This window comes from Semicossyphus pulcher, unplaced genomic scaffold, assembly GCF_022749685.1.
Source record: "Semicossyphus pulcher isolate SPU_LCO1_2020_fin unplaced genomic scaffold, fSemPul1.0.p SCAF_4, whole genome shotgun sequence".
NCBI classification, from domain to species: domain Eukaryota; kingdom Metazoa; phylum Chordata; class Actinopteri; order Labriformes; family Labridae; genus Semicossyphus; species Semicossyphus pulcher.
Genome location: NW_027211715.1, coordinates 10,224,442 through 10,242,211, shown reverse-complemented (window position 1 = coordinate 10,242,211; position 17,770 = coordinate 10,224,442). Strand labels below are relative to the sequence as shown.

The following is a 17,770-nucleotide window of genomic DNA, read 5'->3' as shown; positions in this document are numbered from 1 at the left end:
TACTGTACAGAAAGCTCGATATTTTCTTAGTCTCCAGTTTAACCTTAATTTAAGTCTTTGGGACGAAGCACTAATATGAGGACTACAGTTTGGGACATAGTCAACTATAAATGCTTGAACAGTGACCGGGGCCTGTACACACCAACCGAGAGAACAAGGCGTTTTTCCCCAAACAAGCCTATTCAGAGACTTCTCTGCTTCCATCTGTTTTTAAAATTAATTTAATCACATTTCTGTAAAAAGACTTCTGTTGTATGAATGTTCCTATTTTAATTTGCAGTTGATGCAAACTCAAAGTTATCCAAGGTCAACATTTCCATAATATCTGAAAATATTCTTTTAATATTATAATTAATTAATACAACTTAATAAAGTTGTTTCTTCAGGATTTGTATAAAGAAGCTTGTGAAAAAGGTGTGCCAAATCGATTAGACTGCACCCAATGCTATTAATCGACATGTTGGTAATATGTGAGGTAAAACAGTATTTCTGTTTAAGAGGAAAAGGAAGTACTGTTGCTGTGAAAATGTGACTTTACTTTCCATGAAATTATGAAGAAATCAGAGTTTGTTTATTCATGCTGGCTAAACCCAGCCATTATTGGCATACCAGCTTTAATTCAAGAAGGTAACAGTTTATCTACACTGAACAAAAATATAAACGCAACACTTTTGTTTTTGCTCCCATTTTTTATGAGCTGAACTCAAAGATCTAAGACTTTTTCTATGTACACAAAAGGCCTATTTCTCTCAAATATTGTTCACGAATTTGTCTAAATCTGTGTTAGTGAGCACTTCTCCTTTGCCGAGATAATCCATCCACTTCACAGGTGTGGCATATCACAATGCTGATTACACAGCATGATTATTGCACAGGTGATCCTTAGGCTGGCCACAATAAAAGGCCATTCTAAAATGTGCAGTTTTATCCCACAGCACAATGCCACGGATGTCGCAGGTTTTGAGGGAGCGTGCAATTGGCATGCTGACTGCAGGAATGTCTACCAGAGCTGTTGCCCATGAATTGAATGTTCATTTCTCTACCATAAGCCGTCTCCAAAGGTGTTTCATAGAATTTGGCAGTACATCCAACCGGCCTCACAATGCAGACCATGTGTAACCACACCAGCCCTGCCCCAGCTGTGAATCGAGTGGCCCATGGTGGCAGTGGGGTCATGGTATGGGCAGGCGTATGTTATGGACAACGAACACAGGCGCATTTTATTAATGGCATTTTGAATGCACAGAGATACCGTGACGAGATCCTGAGGCCCATTGTGCCATTCATCCACGACCTTCACCTCATGTTGCAGCATGATAATGCACGGCCCCATGTTGCAAGGATCTGTACACAATTTCTGGAAGCTGAAAACATCCCAGTTCTTGCATGGCCAGCATACTCACCGGACATGTCACCCATTAAGCATGTTTGGGATGTTCTGGATCTGCGTATACGACAGTGTGTTCCAGTTCCCGCCAATATCCAGCAACTTCGCACAGCCATTCAAGAGGAGTGGACCAACATTCCATAGGCCACAATCAACAACCTGATGAACTCTATGCGAAGGAGATGTGTTGCACTGCGTGAGGCAAATGGTGGTCACACCAGATACTGACCTGTTTTCTGACCCCCCGGACCCCCCCCCAATACAGTAAAACTGCACATTTTAGAGTGGCCTTATATTGTGGCCAGCCTAAGGCACACTTGTGCAATAATCATGCTGTCTAATCAGCATCTTGATTGCCATTCCTGTGAGGTGGATCGATTATCTCAGCAAAGGAGAAGTGCTCACTAACACAGATTTAGACAAATTTGTGAACAATATTTGAGAGAAATAGGCCTTTTGTGTACATAGAAAAAGTCTTAGATCTTTGAGTTCAGCTCATGAAAAATGGGAGCAAATATAAAAGTGTTGCGTTTATATTTTTGTTCAGTGTATAAAGGTTTTTAACTCACCAGTTTAAATCTTTGCAAAGGGATTCCACTTAAATCCACAGGACTTCTTTCACTGATGTTCACAAAGCGTGCCTCCAATACAGCCACAGCACACAGCACATGTACCCACCTGCAACACACACGTATACATGAGGACAACGCACAGACAAGGTGTGCACAAATAACATAATGGCTGAATCAAGCAGAAAGCAGCCTTTTCTGTCCATTTTCTAAAAAACTTTTAATCTAAACAGTACACAACATACATACCACCCATACATGTAGATTTGACATTCCTTCTGTAGTTTTGTGCAGCTGATTCTTCTGTTGTTTATATATATATATATATATATATATATATGTATATTTATTTATTACACTTTCATGTGCAAACGTTTATATTCTTTTAACTTATGTTTTTACTGACAGTCTGTAGCCCTGAAGAAATGAATGCTTTTTTATTAATTACTCCTCTGAGTGCCTCAGATCTTTCCAGCAACTTTAAACTTGGATCCCCACACTGGAGAGCACCAGAGAGACACCTTTTTATACACCTATGCTCCATGCTATAGTTTCAAGTGTTATAATATCTTATCAATTTCAGGACAAAGGACTATTATCACAGCGCAGATGCACTTTGTTCTGCTACTACTAAAATTTGCACGATTCATTTTGCTCATTAAAGGACAAATTCACCCCTGAAAAAAGCCACTGTCAGACAAAGCTGGTGTTATCTGCAATCAATATAGCAATAATATTTTAAATTGACCTTAGCTGTGGAGAAAGTTGTACAGCTTGTGGTTTCACCCATTCTACATTCCTACAACACCCAGCATGCATTGTTCCCCTCTCTCTGAAAGGAACGGCCCAGTGAGGGCGTGGTTACATAGGGAAGTTATAGGCCGGTGTCTGCCTGTTTGTTATGTTTGTTCTTTCGACCAGAACAGCTGGTAAAACATAGAGGGTAATTCACTCGTCTCAAGGACTGATTCAGAAAGCACATTGCCCTGTTGATATTCAAGCGCAAACACGCCCATAAAGTTTTGCAGATCCGCGCAGTTTGCTCTTGTTTTGTGTCTGATTGTGGAGAGAAGCTGTCTGCACCTCCACCCTCTGCTGTGCAGTGCTGCATTCTCAGCTGCTCGCACACTGACGGACCTCACAGCCCTTATAATTCTGCGCCGCAGCTCCCACCAATTGCTGGTGCTGTTAGCGCTGGCGTTTGTGAATTAGTTGCTTTTTGCCAAGAGGCTCATTTGCATAGAAAAGGGACAAATTTGCCCTGAATGTTTGCGTAACATTACTAATTGAAATGTATCACACAAATGGCTCCGGAGAACACAGACGCTGTTTGCTCTGCAGCGCACTTTGGGGTGCATTCAACCCTCTGCGTGTGCTTGGAGTATGAGGCAGAGTATTTTAATGTCATTTGCACAGGTTTAGGGGGCACAAAGGCTGCTCAATCCTTTAGTGAATTCCCCCTTAGAGTCCTACCAAATATATCTACAAACAAAACAAAAACAGAGCATCATGGTGTTCACCTGCATTATACGGAGTGTAAGGAGAGCTAGAGGAAAAGAGATTTTGGAGTGAAATACTCCCCGTTTCAAACAGGGATCAAAGGGGGCGGGCGTGTAGTGTAGTTGAGCAAGCTTCCTGGCCTCTGCCAGATGAGTGATGCAGGTTTTACATAGTCTGGCGGAGGTTTTCCAGAGAAGCGGATAACGTCCTCAAAAGGCACAGAGTGAAATTGTATTTTTGTTGTACCATAATGGCATTAGTTCCCCATAATAGCATGGTAGGACTGAGGTTGAAAATCGGTGAATTTGCCCTTTAAATAACACTTGATCAGTGTATCTGCACATTAACATCTCTGTACACTGTAATGGCACATTAACATCTCAGATCACTGTTGCAACAACATATATCTGATTTGCACATTTACAACTCTGAAGACTCTCTTGCGCATTAACACCTTCACCTCCCTGTATTTTAGATGTACTCAAGTGGCTTTACTTTTCAGATATATTTTAGTTCATATTTTTGATTTACTAAAGTTGAGGTCATTCCTGGATGTATATATTCCTTTGTTCTAGTGTTTGGTTATTTTTACTGTGTATTTATTTTATCCAGTGCTGTATTCGCTTTGATAACCTGCTGCTGTAACACCACATTTTCCTAGTTTGAGATTAATAAAGTACCATCCATCTATCTATTGATGTACTAAAATAGCTACATACAGTATCCCATTCTTGATGACTTTAGGAAACAACTTACTTGTTGTTGTTGGCTTTCTGCAGTGCTCCGCCTCTCAGTGAACACAAGCAGCAATTCTGCACAAAGAACATGTTAAGGCATGGTGAGCATGTCAAAATACTACAGATAAAGAAAAAAAGAACTCTTTTTACTATGGTTTTATAAATTCTTGAAAGACCACAGACCTTTGTCCATCAAGGCCTAACATTCCAAGGGCAGCATAGTATCATAGTAAAGTATCAGTAGAGACTATTCTATCCTAAACTTTAGAAGCTAAATTCAAACTTCAAATCTATTAACCTGCTCTTATTACTTTTTTGCCCCAAGTAACCGAATTATGTGTTTAATTATGCGTTTCTCATTAGGAATTTGGGGATACTGATGATACAGTCAGTAATCCTGTTACAAATGCAGGTTCTGTCACAAAGCTGAATCAGAGAAGAGGCTGAGGACTAAAATTATCCCTCTTACACTACTTTTACAACACAGTTTAAGATGAGTTATGGTATATTCCAGTTTCTACATATTGAAGTGCAAATGGGTGGTTAAGTGTCCATTTTGAAACTCAACTTGAAGCTTATATCACAATGGCTAAATGTACGCGTGAGCCTCCGGTTTTAAGAACAGGGTTCCCAAACATTTTCCATTTCAAAATTCCAAACTTTTCCAGACTCAAATTTTCGGTAGATTTTTAGAAGTAGAAGTGCAAAAAGCTAGATATTTACAATACATGGTTTTAAAATCAAACTCTTAACATGTTTGTTACACCCTGACTATGTATTCTATTAAGTTGCCAAATAATTGCCAGAAGATTGTTCCTGTAGGTACTGTAGCTCATACAAATCAATTAAAACCAAACCCAGGCAAGTTCAACGCACAGCATTTTACTCAAGCTGCAATGCAAAAACAGTGCAATGTTATTTAGTTTTTGTAATGCCAATTTAAATACCTTCAACCCCTAAAGTAACAAAAGGGATGTTCACGCTATATAAGTACAGTCCATTCATGTACAATTCACTAGGGAACTAGAAAAGACAACTAAAGTCCATTTACTATGCTTCATCGGCTGTTAGATGGAATAAAACATAAAACATACTTGTATGTTTGAACAAAAAACTATGAATAAAGTAAAGTAAATAATAAATTAAATAGTGGACGTAGCCACCGTGACTTCACCAATTGTTTGGTTCACTGGAGCCTGAAATGACAAAATTTAGATGAGAGGGTGGAGCTGCAGAGGAGCGAGTGGTTGAAAAATGCTAAGTTATCAAAGCTAAACAGTCGTGTCTCGAGCTGAACCTTACTACAGTTTTCGCTGCAGGCAATGGGTCAGAGCGGTACAGAATCCACAATACGCCGAGAATACACTGCTGGATCATCTAAAAAAAATTTGGGTCTGCAGTCTACGTTTCAAACCTGACAATTTTGAATAAGACAAGACCCAGTTAGAAATATGGAATGTCTGGGAGGGAAAACAGGACAGCGGGCAGTGTTTCAAGGCAACTCACGGAACAAATTACATTACATATTATGGTATGTGTTTTTTTCAACTAAACACTGCAGACATCGGAGGCAGGCGTCCTAGATTGAGGAACTGTAGCTTAGCAAGATCCCTGGCCTCCGCCAGATTACAGTTTTATGTGGTCTGGCACAGGTTTTCAAGGGCCCATTGGAGAAGCAGATAGTGTCCTCCAAAGGCACGGAGCAAAATTGCATATTTTTTCTACCATAATGGCATTAGCTCCCCTGTAACAGCACGATAGGACTGATGTTGAAAATCGGCGAACTGGCCCTTTAACTTGTTTGCAAATGTGCTAGCGTCTTGTGCTAGTGTAAACCTTACGGTGTTCGATGAGAAATATCCCTTTTTCTACATGCTTACATTGTGCATTGTGTACGTATTGGCTTTATATTTGAAAGTGCTCCGAAACAGAAAGCAGGGAGAGGGTACATAGTGATAATAATTTACACCGAAACTTTACAGATAAAGACCTGGTCACGTCTGTACTACTACGGTCCCTAGTAATTTAGCTCTGTTTCTGTACCCATGCCTTATAATTCACTTACCCTCCAAAACCTGGTTGAACAAACTCTGTTTTTCATGGATGTACAGATATATAGCAGTCATAAACGTTTTTATTATAAATACTTTAACCATAAAATCTTTCGATGTCATGGCATGGCATATTTTACATCAACCTTGTATAACCTGTTTTTCATGAAAGCCCCCCAGTGAAAACAACTACACTCACAGCTCTGTTAGAATGAAATGTATTTAGTTCCTATTTGACTCTAAAATATGCCTCAGAAAAACATTTCCGCTCATGTTTACTAGGTTGTTGTTTGAAGGGCCAATTACTAAGGACATTTGTGAGAATATCTTCAGCACAATCACAGCGGAATGTTCATGCCAAAAGTCACGTGATATTTTTTGTCTTTGTAGGATATATTTTTTTGCAATTGTAAGACACTCTCCATTTGTTTCTGAAACATGATGTATTACACCGCCATCATCCAGTCTGTTCTCTGCACGTCCATCACTGTTTGGTTTGGATCTGCCACCAAACAGAACATGAACAGACTGCAACGGACAATCAGGTCTGCAGAGAGGATTAATGGCACGGACCTGCCCTCCTTCCAGGACTTATACCGGTCCAGCGCCAGGAAACGGCTAGGTTTCATCACTGCAGACCCCTCACACCCCGGACACAAACTGTTCAAACTTCTCCCCTCCGGCAGGCTATACAGAACACTGTACGCCAAAACATACAGACACAGGAACAGTTTCTTTCCAGAGGCTCTCACTCTGATGAACAGCTAACTCAGTCAAAGTGTTAATTCACATCCTTTGTATATACTGTAAATACTACAACCATCTACCACTTATATTTATGTATATATATATGTATGTAACAACCTGATTCATAACAACATTTATCTCAGCACCTTTGCACTGTTCATTGCACTATTGTCTATTTTCTCCTGTCTATAAGTCTTGAGTTTTTTAGTGCCTAAGCGTTTGTGTTACCTTGTCTAACCTGGCTTTGGTTTAGTGTATGTTAACTTGCGTGTCTTTACATTGAGAGTGAAGAAAAACCTGAGTCAAATTCCTTGTATGTGCCCACATACTTGGCCAATAAAACTGATTTTGATACTGATTCTGTATTTGTTTGACAGGTATGTTTTGTATTTGCAAAACAAAATGCTTTAGTTTTTAATTGTGTTTTGTATTTACAAACCATAATGTGTTTGTTTGGGAATGGTAGGGCATTTGTGAAACATGTTTAGTTTGTTAAGTTTTGGCATGAAATTAGCTCCATAATTAGTCTGGAACATACAAACATTTAGTTTTTAATTGTGTTTTGTATTTACAAACCATACTGTGTTTGTTTGGGATTGGTAGGGCATTTGTGAAACATGCTTAGTTTGTTAAGTTTTGGCATGAAATTAGCTCCATAATTAGTCTGGAACATACATACATTTAGTTTTAAATTGTGTTTTGTATTTACAAACCATACTGTGTTTGTTTGGGAATGGTAGGGCATTTGTGAAACATGTTTAGTTTGTTTTGGCATGAAATTAGCTCCATAATTAGTCTGGAACATACAATGTGAGTTTTTATTACCTGACCTGTTGTAGAACAAGAAATGTTAATCATTAATATTACAAATAATCCTATTTTTTAGAGTATCATTACAGCTGACTATCACAAATGAACTGACAACCAATCAAACATGAAAAGTTCACTGACCTCAGTCATGGCATTGGCCTTGCATCGCGCACATTCCCACTCCTTGCTCAAACTGGCTGGATTCACACCATAACAGCCTGGAATACATAAGCAAAAAGACACATTGCAGAGAGGCTGTGGGACTAATTTACGTGTTCTTATAATGGTTTTCTGTCATGTGCTTCTAACCCCAGGCATCAGAGTTTAAGTGGTTTCTTTTCACCCCAGTAGCAAGGCTGACAGAGAGTCATAGCTCCATCGAGCCATGTATTCATATGGCCCACAGTAGAAACAACTCCTATATTATGATTTTAACTATTATCATATTGTATTATCCTATTTATTACCATTATTGTATTATCCTATTTATCACTATTATATTGTATTATTCAATTCCTTACTATTACTATATTGTATTATTCTATCTATGATATTCTATCATGTTGGGTTGCACTTAATAATATACAGTAAAATCCAGAATATAAGTCGCACGGGAATATAAAACGCAGTCTGTTTTTTGGGGGTATACCAGAGAGAAAAAGGTTTTCTAAAGCCATTTATTAATACAAACGTGTATTATTTCAACACTATTTCAATTTATTCTCATTTAAAACAACATACAAAACACACAAATTACAGCCTACAATCTGTTTTCGCTATGTCGAGTTTGCAATCCTGCTAGCTACCATTGCTGTAGCCAGTGGTAGCTAGCAGCCTACAGTTACGTTGATTGTTGTGAGAGTGGTGGCTGTAATGGCGATCATGACGGTGCATGCTTGTGACGGAGTGTTAGCAACAATCAAATTAAAAACAATAAAATTGTTATTATTATCAAAACAGCACTGCGGCATATTGTAAATAGGAGACGTTGTAGCAGCTTGGACCTGGAAACAGTTTAATGCGGATGTGTGACATTACCACTTAACAACCGACAACTTTAGCTAGATTATAGCGCCATCGTCTGGGTAAAATACCGTAAGACAATAACAGACCTCTCTCTGCATTTCATAGTGTTATATTGGAGGCGCCAGTATATAGGATGCAGCCCTAGTATTAAAAGTGCGTCTTACACACCGAATTTTACGGTAAGAGAGTACAGTCTAGATGTGCTCTTTATGCAGTGTCACCAGATACCGTAACTATAACGACTGTTTGGCTTTATATAAATAAAAATGGACTGATTTATTGATTGATGGTTGAGTTATGCCTTCCATACAATGTCACTGTCTAAATGTAAAGTAACACACTTCTATGCTAATGACATAAGAGAAGATTGGGAGAATTAAAATGGAGAAAAGTAAACATGTTTCAGGCTGAAAGAGGTTTGGGAAGAAAACATTGATCATGTACATACAGGCTGTGTTTCATGTTTTCTGTGTAAAAGAGTGTGAGTACTGACTGGTGTGAACCCGGACGTTGCACTGTGAGCAGCTGATGAGAAGACTGGTTCCATCTTTCTCTAGATAAGGTGTGACAGGCTGCTCCTCACACTCGGAGTCCTCCTCTGTGGTGGTATTGAAACACATCTCTGGGATCAGTGGTTTGGTCCTTATCAGCCCACCAGCCACCATGACAGGACTATCTAGACTGTTTGCACATTCAGTCTGACATGCACACAGAAACATTGAGTTTTTAACACTTGGCAACAAATAATATTATATTCTGAATTTTGATTATTTCTAAAACGTACATTTTTCTACACTTACATCTACTGGTTTACGTGACTGTTGTCTGTGGTGTCAACATGCTGCACTCAAACATTTAGTTAGTGCAGAGCGGACTGCATTTTAAAAATAAATATCTTAAATAATCTCTGTTGTACTTAACACCTATGACAAAATCTGATGTACGTAGGTACGTAGGTAGACTGGAAACCCTATGCTGGAACTCGATAAACATTATTATACAACATTTAGTTCCAACTAGGCAATTTGATTGTACAAGACGCATTCCATTAGCTCTGATAAAGAGTTCAACATTACTGGGAATTTTAGCATTATTTATCACTCCGCTGCAGGTATTCTGTATACAGTTAATTACCGTTACTTAACGGCACGATATTGGGAAAAACTAACATTGCAATAACGTTTTCTTCTGAGATATTTACTGTGATTTAAAAATATATATATAGGAAATTATACCAGATAAATACAGTGTGTTTTCAAATATAACCTTACAATTAACAATCATACTTAATAATAATATTTTATATATATATATATATATATGTATATATTTTATTATTATAATAATATTTACATCTTTTAAGTTCCTTTTTTTTTTTTAACAAAACAAAACCCCTCTCCTACTTTTACCACACTTGGATCAGAGATTCTGACACCTGAAAAAGTAGAGAGAGTACAGATGGAGCGACACTTTTCATTTTTAAAATAAATACAAATACACAAATACAAATTGTGAGTCTCAGTCGCCTTATCTATACTATATGTAACTTTTTGAAACGAAACCTGATCGTATCCTACATCCTGTCAATACACACAACTTCCAAGTTATGTGTGCGCTGCAGGTGTTGCCATTTAAAGAAAACACTCCAGGACACATCCGCTCCATTAATGGTCCGTTTACAGTTTTAGGCAGGTGTCAACAAATGCTGTAAACTAAGAATGCTTTAAAAAATATAAATAATTATTATTTTTTATTAATTTACAAAATGATAAGTTAACGAACAAAAGAAAGCTCTAAATCAAATCAATATTTGGTGTTACTACCCTTTGCTTTCAAACCAGCATCAATTCTTATAGGTACACTTGCAAAAAGTCAGGGATTTTGTAGGATTATAGTCAGGTGTGTGGTCAACCAATTATACCAAACAGGTGCTAATGATCATCAATTTCACATGTAGGTTGAAACACAGTTATTAACTGAAACAGAAACAGCTGTGTAGGAGGCTTAAAACTGGGTGAGGAGCAGGCAAACTCTGCTACCAAGGTGAGGTTGTGGAAGACAGTTTCATATCACAGTTCATGCACCATTGCAAGACAGAGCACAGCAACAAGACAAAAGGTAGTTGTACTGCATCAGCAAGGTCTCTCCCACACAAAGCCTTCAAAACAGACTGAGGTTTCAAGATGTGCTGTTCAAGCTCTTTTGAAGAAGCATAAAGAAATGGGCAACGTTGAGGATCGTAGACGCAGTGGTCGGCCAAGGAAACTTAGTGCAGCAGATGAAAAACACATCAAGCTAATTTCCCTTCGAAATCAGAAGAATAAAACCAGTGGGACCCAGGTACACCCATCTACTGTCCGGAGAAGTCTGGCCAAAAGGGGTCTTCATGGAAGAGTTGCAGCCAAAAAGCCATACCTGGGACATGGAAACAAGGAGAAGCGACTCAACTATGTACGAAAACATAGGAACGAGGGTGCAGAAAACTGGCAGCAGGTGCTCTGGACTGATGAGCCAAAATTTGAAATATTTGGCAGACGGCAGTTTGTTCGCCGAAGGGCTGGAGAGCGGTACAATAATGAGTGTATGCAGGCAACAGTGAAGCATGGTAGAGGTTCCTTGCAAGTTTGGGGCTGCATTTCTGCTAATGGAGTTGGAGATTTGGTCAATGTTTGTCCTCAATGCTGAGAAATACAGGCAGACACTTATCCACCATGCCATACCATCAGGGAGGTGTATGATGGATGGCAATGGTATGCATGGTAAAGAAGAACAAGAAGTCCAGATGTGCTTAACTGACATCAGCCGACTAAGACAAACTATAGAAGAACAACAAGACTAGGTCAAAACCTAGTATGTGGCTGACCGCATCAGGTCAATGTGCGCTTTTGCGGGCAACAATGGAAACGTGGCGTGTGTGTGACGGCTGCAGGACATGTTCATTTTCATCTTTTGCAAAGTAAAAGCCAGATCTGGAATTCTGACTCCCCTCGTGTTTCCCGGGCTGTTGTTGTCGTTTTGTTTTTTTTACTTTATTTGTAACTTTTCCAGGAAGTTATTTGATCGTTAAAGTCACTCACAGGCTCCTTATTGGCATTTGCCAGAGAACACCAGGATTGGCAGATTCGCCATTAGCGCCCTGTGCTCTTCACGGATGAGAGCAGGTTCACACTGAGAACATGTGACAGACGTGAAAGAGTCTGGAGATGCCGTGGAAAACGTTTTGCTGCCTGCAACATCCTCCAGCATGACCGGTTTGGCGGTGGGTCAGTGATGGTTGGTGGAGGCATATCCTTGGAGGGCCGCATAGACCTCCATGTGCTAGCCAGAGGTACCCTGACTGCCATTAGGTAGTGGGATGAGATCCTCAGACCCATTGTCAGACCATATGCTGGTGCAGTAGGCCCTGGGTTCCTTCTGATGCATGACAATGCTTGGTCTCATGTGGCTGGAGTGTGTCAGCAGTTTCTGCATGACGAGGGCATTGATGCTATGGACTGGCTTGCTCGTTCCCCAAACCTGAATCCAATCGAGCACCTCTGGGACATCATGTCTCGTTCCATCCACCAACGCCATGTAGCACCACAGACTGTCGAGGAGTTGACTGATGCCCTGATCCAGGTCTGGGAGGAGATTCCTCAGGAGAGCATCCGTCGTCTCATCATGAGCATGCCCAGACGTTGTAGGGAGTGCATACAGGCACGTGGAGGCCACACACACTTTTTTTCCACTTTTATTTTGAGTATGAATCCATCTGAATCAAGAATCCATGGGTTCATGATTTTGATTTCCTTTGATCGTTATATGTTATTTTGTTCTCAACACATTCCACTATGTAATGAATAAAGATTTTCAACTGGAATATTTCATTCATCCAGATCTAGGATCTGTGTTGTTTAAGTGTTCCCTTTATTTTTTTGAGCAGTGTATATAACATTTGCCCTAATATCGGTCAGGCTCAAAAACACTTGATCCTACATATATAAACACAGGATATTTCTCTCTTCAGACCCTCTCTGCCTTGGCCACATTTTAAACCCTGCACTTCCAGAAATGTAGGCAGTGAAAGAAATCATAGTTCTGATCACAAACCTAGTTAATCCTTAAAATTATCATGGATGTTAAAAAATAATATAAATAGAGTAATTTTTAGTCATGTGAAGCTGGCATGGTTTATAAGTCGGTATAGCTAAATAAATAACGTAATGACTGGTAAGTGGAGTCTGCTATGTTGCTGATAACCTGCTGGTATGTGTAGAACAGCATGCAGATGGAGCAGTATGGAGGTTTGGAGCCCATGTGCTGGTTGTACTCCCTCTCTTTCTTCAAGTTGGGAGGTCCGCTCTGCCACAGTTGAGCCAGAGGTTTAGCCCAGCTCTCCCCTTCCACACCACCCTCCTCTAGTGGGAGGGCCTCTTGTGGAGCCTCTGAGACACAAACAAGCACAACAGCAAAGTGAGCATACACACTTATAATAAACGTACAATAGATTGAGGATATTAGAGACCTCACCATATTTCCACATATATATGCATTTATATTAAGCCAATGGTAGTGGTAAGGCAATGGTATTGTTATAGTTAGTGTGACAGACCTTCGTCGCTCATGCCATCCTTAATGAGAGGATGGTGGCCTGGCAGCTGACCTAGATCGCGTTTTGGATCTTCATCTCCAGCCATCTCTTCTGCTACCTGATGGAGAGAATCATCTTATGTTAGTATCAGCACCTGGTAGCAATTTTTTTCCACCTTCTCTTAAACTTAATTCCTTTTCTGTCAGTCTCTGTCATTTTTAGCAATCTTAAATTCAGAGTGTCCTGAGTTTCTCTTTTATTGCTGGTTTCCTAGCCTTTCATTAAATGACAAATATAACAGCCTAAACAATAGTGTTACAAGCAGTTTAAGATCACTCAAGTGAAATAAGTAGATCTGATTTCTTTTAATTACCAACAAACCTCTTCAAAGCAGCAAGCATTTTGGATTTTTCCGGACATGTTCCTGTAAGGGAATTTTCCTCCACCCTCCAGGTGTTACTGTTTGACCTCTTTGTTAAACAAACTGCTTTTCTAAATAATTTATCAGCTCTGAATCTCACTACTTATTTTTCAGATTCTATTGCATATGATATCTTTATAGTATCATTTATGGATGTCTGTATGTCACTCTGTTTTGTGTACAAGCTTCTCTGAACAAATTGAATCTTCATAAAGGGTGCTAAAATGTACAAAACTGATACTTGAGAGGCTCAAACATGCAAATGTTGTTAACATCTATGTCCACTCACTGCTTTACAAAAATATCTGCTGTCCTTCTCCAACTCGTGGTCATTGCCCTCATTCTTGGGCTGGGCTTCTCCCTCTCCATAGTCTCCTTTGGCGTAGCTGTGAACGTGGAGGACATCTGCGGGGCTCAAAGTCCTCTGAAATAGTTTGTGTGCCTGACTGTAGCTGCTGTCAACCTTTGGCTCCTGCTCAGAGCATGGCGACAACACCGGATTCTCAAAGGTTTTGGAAAGAAAGACATCTGAATTTGACATACTGTTCTTGTCTTTTTTTAAAGGACTCCGTCTGTTTGAACTTTTCTTTGTGCTGACTTTAAACGGAGATTTTGTCTGCAGCCTCTTGTCTTTGTCCATCTTAGGCTCCTGCTTGACTTTCAATGTGTCTGAAAGAAAAATACAGCAGTTATGGCAACTTTTGACTGGATCATCCCAAACTATTGTAGGATGTCAGCAATATCTTCAGTTTGTTTCATCCAATGAGAAAAGATTCATGTGGGTTAAGCCTATTACGCCATAATAATGTTGACAAGTTAGTTATTCTTCATGGACTTGTCCTCCTGAAGAGATATTATAGTATGTTCCCAACCATAAATTTATTGGGAAAAAAAAATCTACACAATGCTTTATTAGCTGACAGTAATACATAAATGCAACATTTCAGGCAAATAAACCTGAGCCATTTATTAAGACTTTGTCACATACACACTGTGTCCTTTCTGTTTTAGCAGAATAAGTATTTCTCATATAAATAAAGTTTTCATGATATAAAAGTTACATATGTCAAATATCAATCTATTCTCTCAACACAAAACTATTGATCATGTTGTTCAAAGTTCCCAAATTTTATATTTATCTGGATTATTACTTCTATTGCTTTTATTTCTACTGTAGCTGTGTGGTTATATTCTGCATTGTTTACGTCACTATTTGTCACAGCAGAAACCCAATGTAACTGCATAAAATGTTTATTTTACTTGTTATATGAAATACTTTGCTCATGTTTTGAGGATTTTGGCTGGCTCTGAAGATCTTTGAAGCTGTTCCTAGCTAGACTGGAAACCAAGGTTTCAAGGCAGCTGATAACTAGCTTGCATAATTTCTGTTGTCGCAGTTCTGTAACAGAACTCTGTATTGACAACAAATAAATTATTTTGATCAGAAAATTGTCTAAAATAAATGTAAGCTGTTAACACAAAGCTTCTTTCGTTATCAATACTGAACTAAGAATGCCTTGGTACTATAAGTGGGCTATTTAAACAATCTCTATACAGAGGCTGTTTTGAGGCTTTTTTCCCTGTGTAACACATTACACATCCACTGTGAGCGACTAGGACAAATGATCGAACAAAGCTATCTATTGGCCGAGCAAGCTGTCAATTTCTGTGACAAGGCACCTTAAAATGAGTGAAGGTTGAAAGAAACTAAAGTCAATTGCAATGAAAGCTCATTTCTCACTGCACTTGCACATTACAATGCTACCAACATATGCAATGGAGAATCTACACCTTTTTATTACATTTTCACTGTTCTACTCTTCATTTCGGGTGCTGCGCTAGATTGAGAACAAGATTGACATTGATAAGAGACAGGGGGTTACTATCTCACTGTACAAACACGCTTTGAGATCAGTGAGTGACTCACATTTGTAACAGAGTCTCTGGTTGGTGGAAAGTTAGGAACACAGCATCTGATTAATCAACAGACTCAACACAAGGCATCAGGAAGTGGCTAAGTTGACAGCTAACAGTTTTCGACACGTAAACATGGATAAATAATAAAAAGAAGTCATCAAGTGTTGGATTTACTATTATGTCATCACAGTATTCATGGTGTTCCACAGATATTAAAGAAACAGTAAAAGATTCCATCTGAAGTTTATACAACCGTCACAAAAAATGTTAGGGGATTGGTTGATTCTGTGTGAATTTACATGATCGCAACATCGCTTGGTCCTGGAGGGACTGATAGTCCCCTTGATATGACTGCTGGTAAATTGAAATTCTGAGGTGTTTGCTGATTTAATAGCTGAAAATAAGAATACCATACTGTTATACTCAATCAATCAATCAAATTGTATTTGTATAGCGCCAAATCATAACCAGGGTTATCTCGAGACACTTTACAGAAAGAGGAGGTCTAGACCGACTCTTTGTTAAGTTATTTAAAGAGAGGCCCAACATGAATCACCATGAGTAGCACTTAGCAATTCGGCACATTGGCAAGGAAAAACTTCCTTTTAACAGGCAGAAACCTCGAGCAGAACCAGACTCATGTTGAACAGCCATCTGCCTCGACTGGATGGGCCGAAAATGGGATAGAAGGAGATGCAGGATAGAGACAGGCAGAGAGAGAAACAACAACATATGTTCTTGTTACAACAACAACATATGTCCTTGTTATACTGCCCCAAACACCACAGAGTTTCTTTCTCTAATGATATAGTTGCCCTTGATGGCATCAGCCTGACATTCCAGCACCACTGTTAGGAATCGGGGAGTTCTATTTGATCAGGATATGTCCTTCATCTCCAGCATAAAACTAATTTCAAGGACAGCCTTTTTTCACCTTCTCAACATAGCAAAAACCAGACACATCTTGTCTCAAAACGATGCAGAAAAACTATTAAATGCATTCGTTACTTCAAAGGTTGGATTATTGTGATTTGTTATTATCAGGCTACTCTAATAAGACTCTCAAGACTCTTCAGCTGTCCCAGGATGCAGGCCTGCTTGTGGTACCTAAAGTCTCTAAGATTAGTATGGGAGGCAGAGCCTTCAATTATCAGGCCCCCCTCCTCTGGAATAATCTACTAGTCAGGGTTCGGGAGGCAGACACTCTCTCTACTTTCAAGAGAAGGCTTAGAACATTCCTGTTTGATAAAGATTATAATTAGGGTTGGCTCTGGCTTGGACCAGCCCCTAGTTATGCTGCAAAAGGGTTAGACTATCGAGGGATCCGACACACCGAGCTCCTGTCTCTCTCTCCTTCTCTCTCTCTACCACTTTCTCTGTAAGCATTTATGTTATACTAATGCATCCTTTTCACAATGTATCTTCCTGTCACATTAACATTACTAACCATATATCTTCCTGGGAGTTTTTGAGCTACCTTATGTTGCAGTTTCCTGGGGATTGTTGATGCAGACCACCTGCTGCTGTGGACCTGCTCGACTCAGACTGCAACAACTATTAATATCAATCTTCCCCATAGTATCATTATTGTAGTTGTGAATGCTAAAAATAAATCTGTCGACTTCAACTGTTACAATTATTATTGTCAGCCTTTCATCATTGCTATGCTGTTCTTGCTTATCTTACACATTTGTACCATTATTATTGGCATTGTAAGCACAAGTATCTATTAACTGTTGTTGTTGCTCTGTTTGCCTGTCTCTATCCTGCATCTCCCTCTAACCCATTTTTTGGCCCATGCAGTCGAGGGGGATGGCTGTTCAACATGGGCCTGGTACTTCTCAAGGTTTCTGCCTGTTAAAAGAAGTTTTCCTTGCCATTGTTGCCAAATGTTGCGAAGTATTGCTCATGGTGGATTCATGTTGGGTCTCTCTCTAAATAACATAAAAAAAGAGTACGGACCTGGATAGGATAGACCTGCTTTTTTTGTAAAGTGTCTTGAGGTATTTTATAATGTTACGGTATTTAACCCAGA

The 17,770-nt window shown here is 39.3% G+C and overlaps 1 protein-coding gene across 5 annotated transcripts in view; it reads right to left on the bottom strand.

Annotated features, from left to right (window-relative positions):
• The window catches only part of LOC138606926 (lysine-specific demethylase 4A-like), a 52,413-nt gene that overhangs the window by 9,915 nt on the left and 24,728 nt on the right, over positions 1-17,770 (bottom strand). For all 5 annotated transcript variants that reach the window (XM_069679401.1, XM_069679400.1, XM_069679402.1 and 2 more), the window contains 7 exons: positions 14,108-14,487; positions 13,419-13,515; positions 13,067-13,251; positions 9,321-9,525; positions 7,943-8,019; positions 4,213-4,268; positions 1,957-2,065 (listed from right to left, as the gene is read on the bottom strand). In XM_069679401.1, coding sequence (XP_069535502.1) covers positions 1,957-2,065; positions 4,213-4,268; positions 7,943-8,019; positions 9,321-9,525; positions 13,067-13,251; positions 13,419-13,515; positions 14,108-14,487 — 1,109 coding nt within the window. The remainder of the gene's footprint in view (positions 1-1,956; positions 2,066-4,212; positions 4,269-7,942; positions 8,020-9,320; positions 9,526-13,066; positions 13,252-13,418; positions 13,516-14,107; positions 14,488-17,770) is intronic.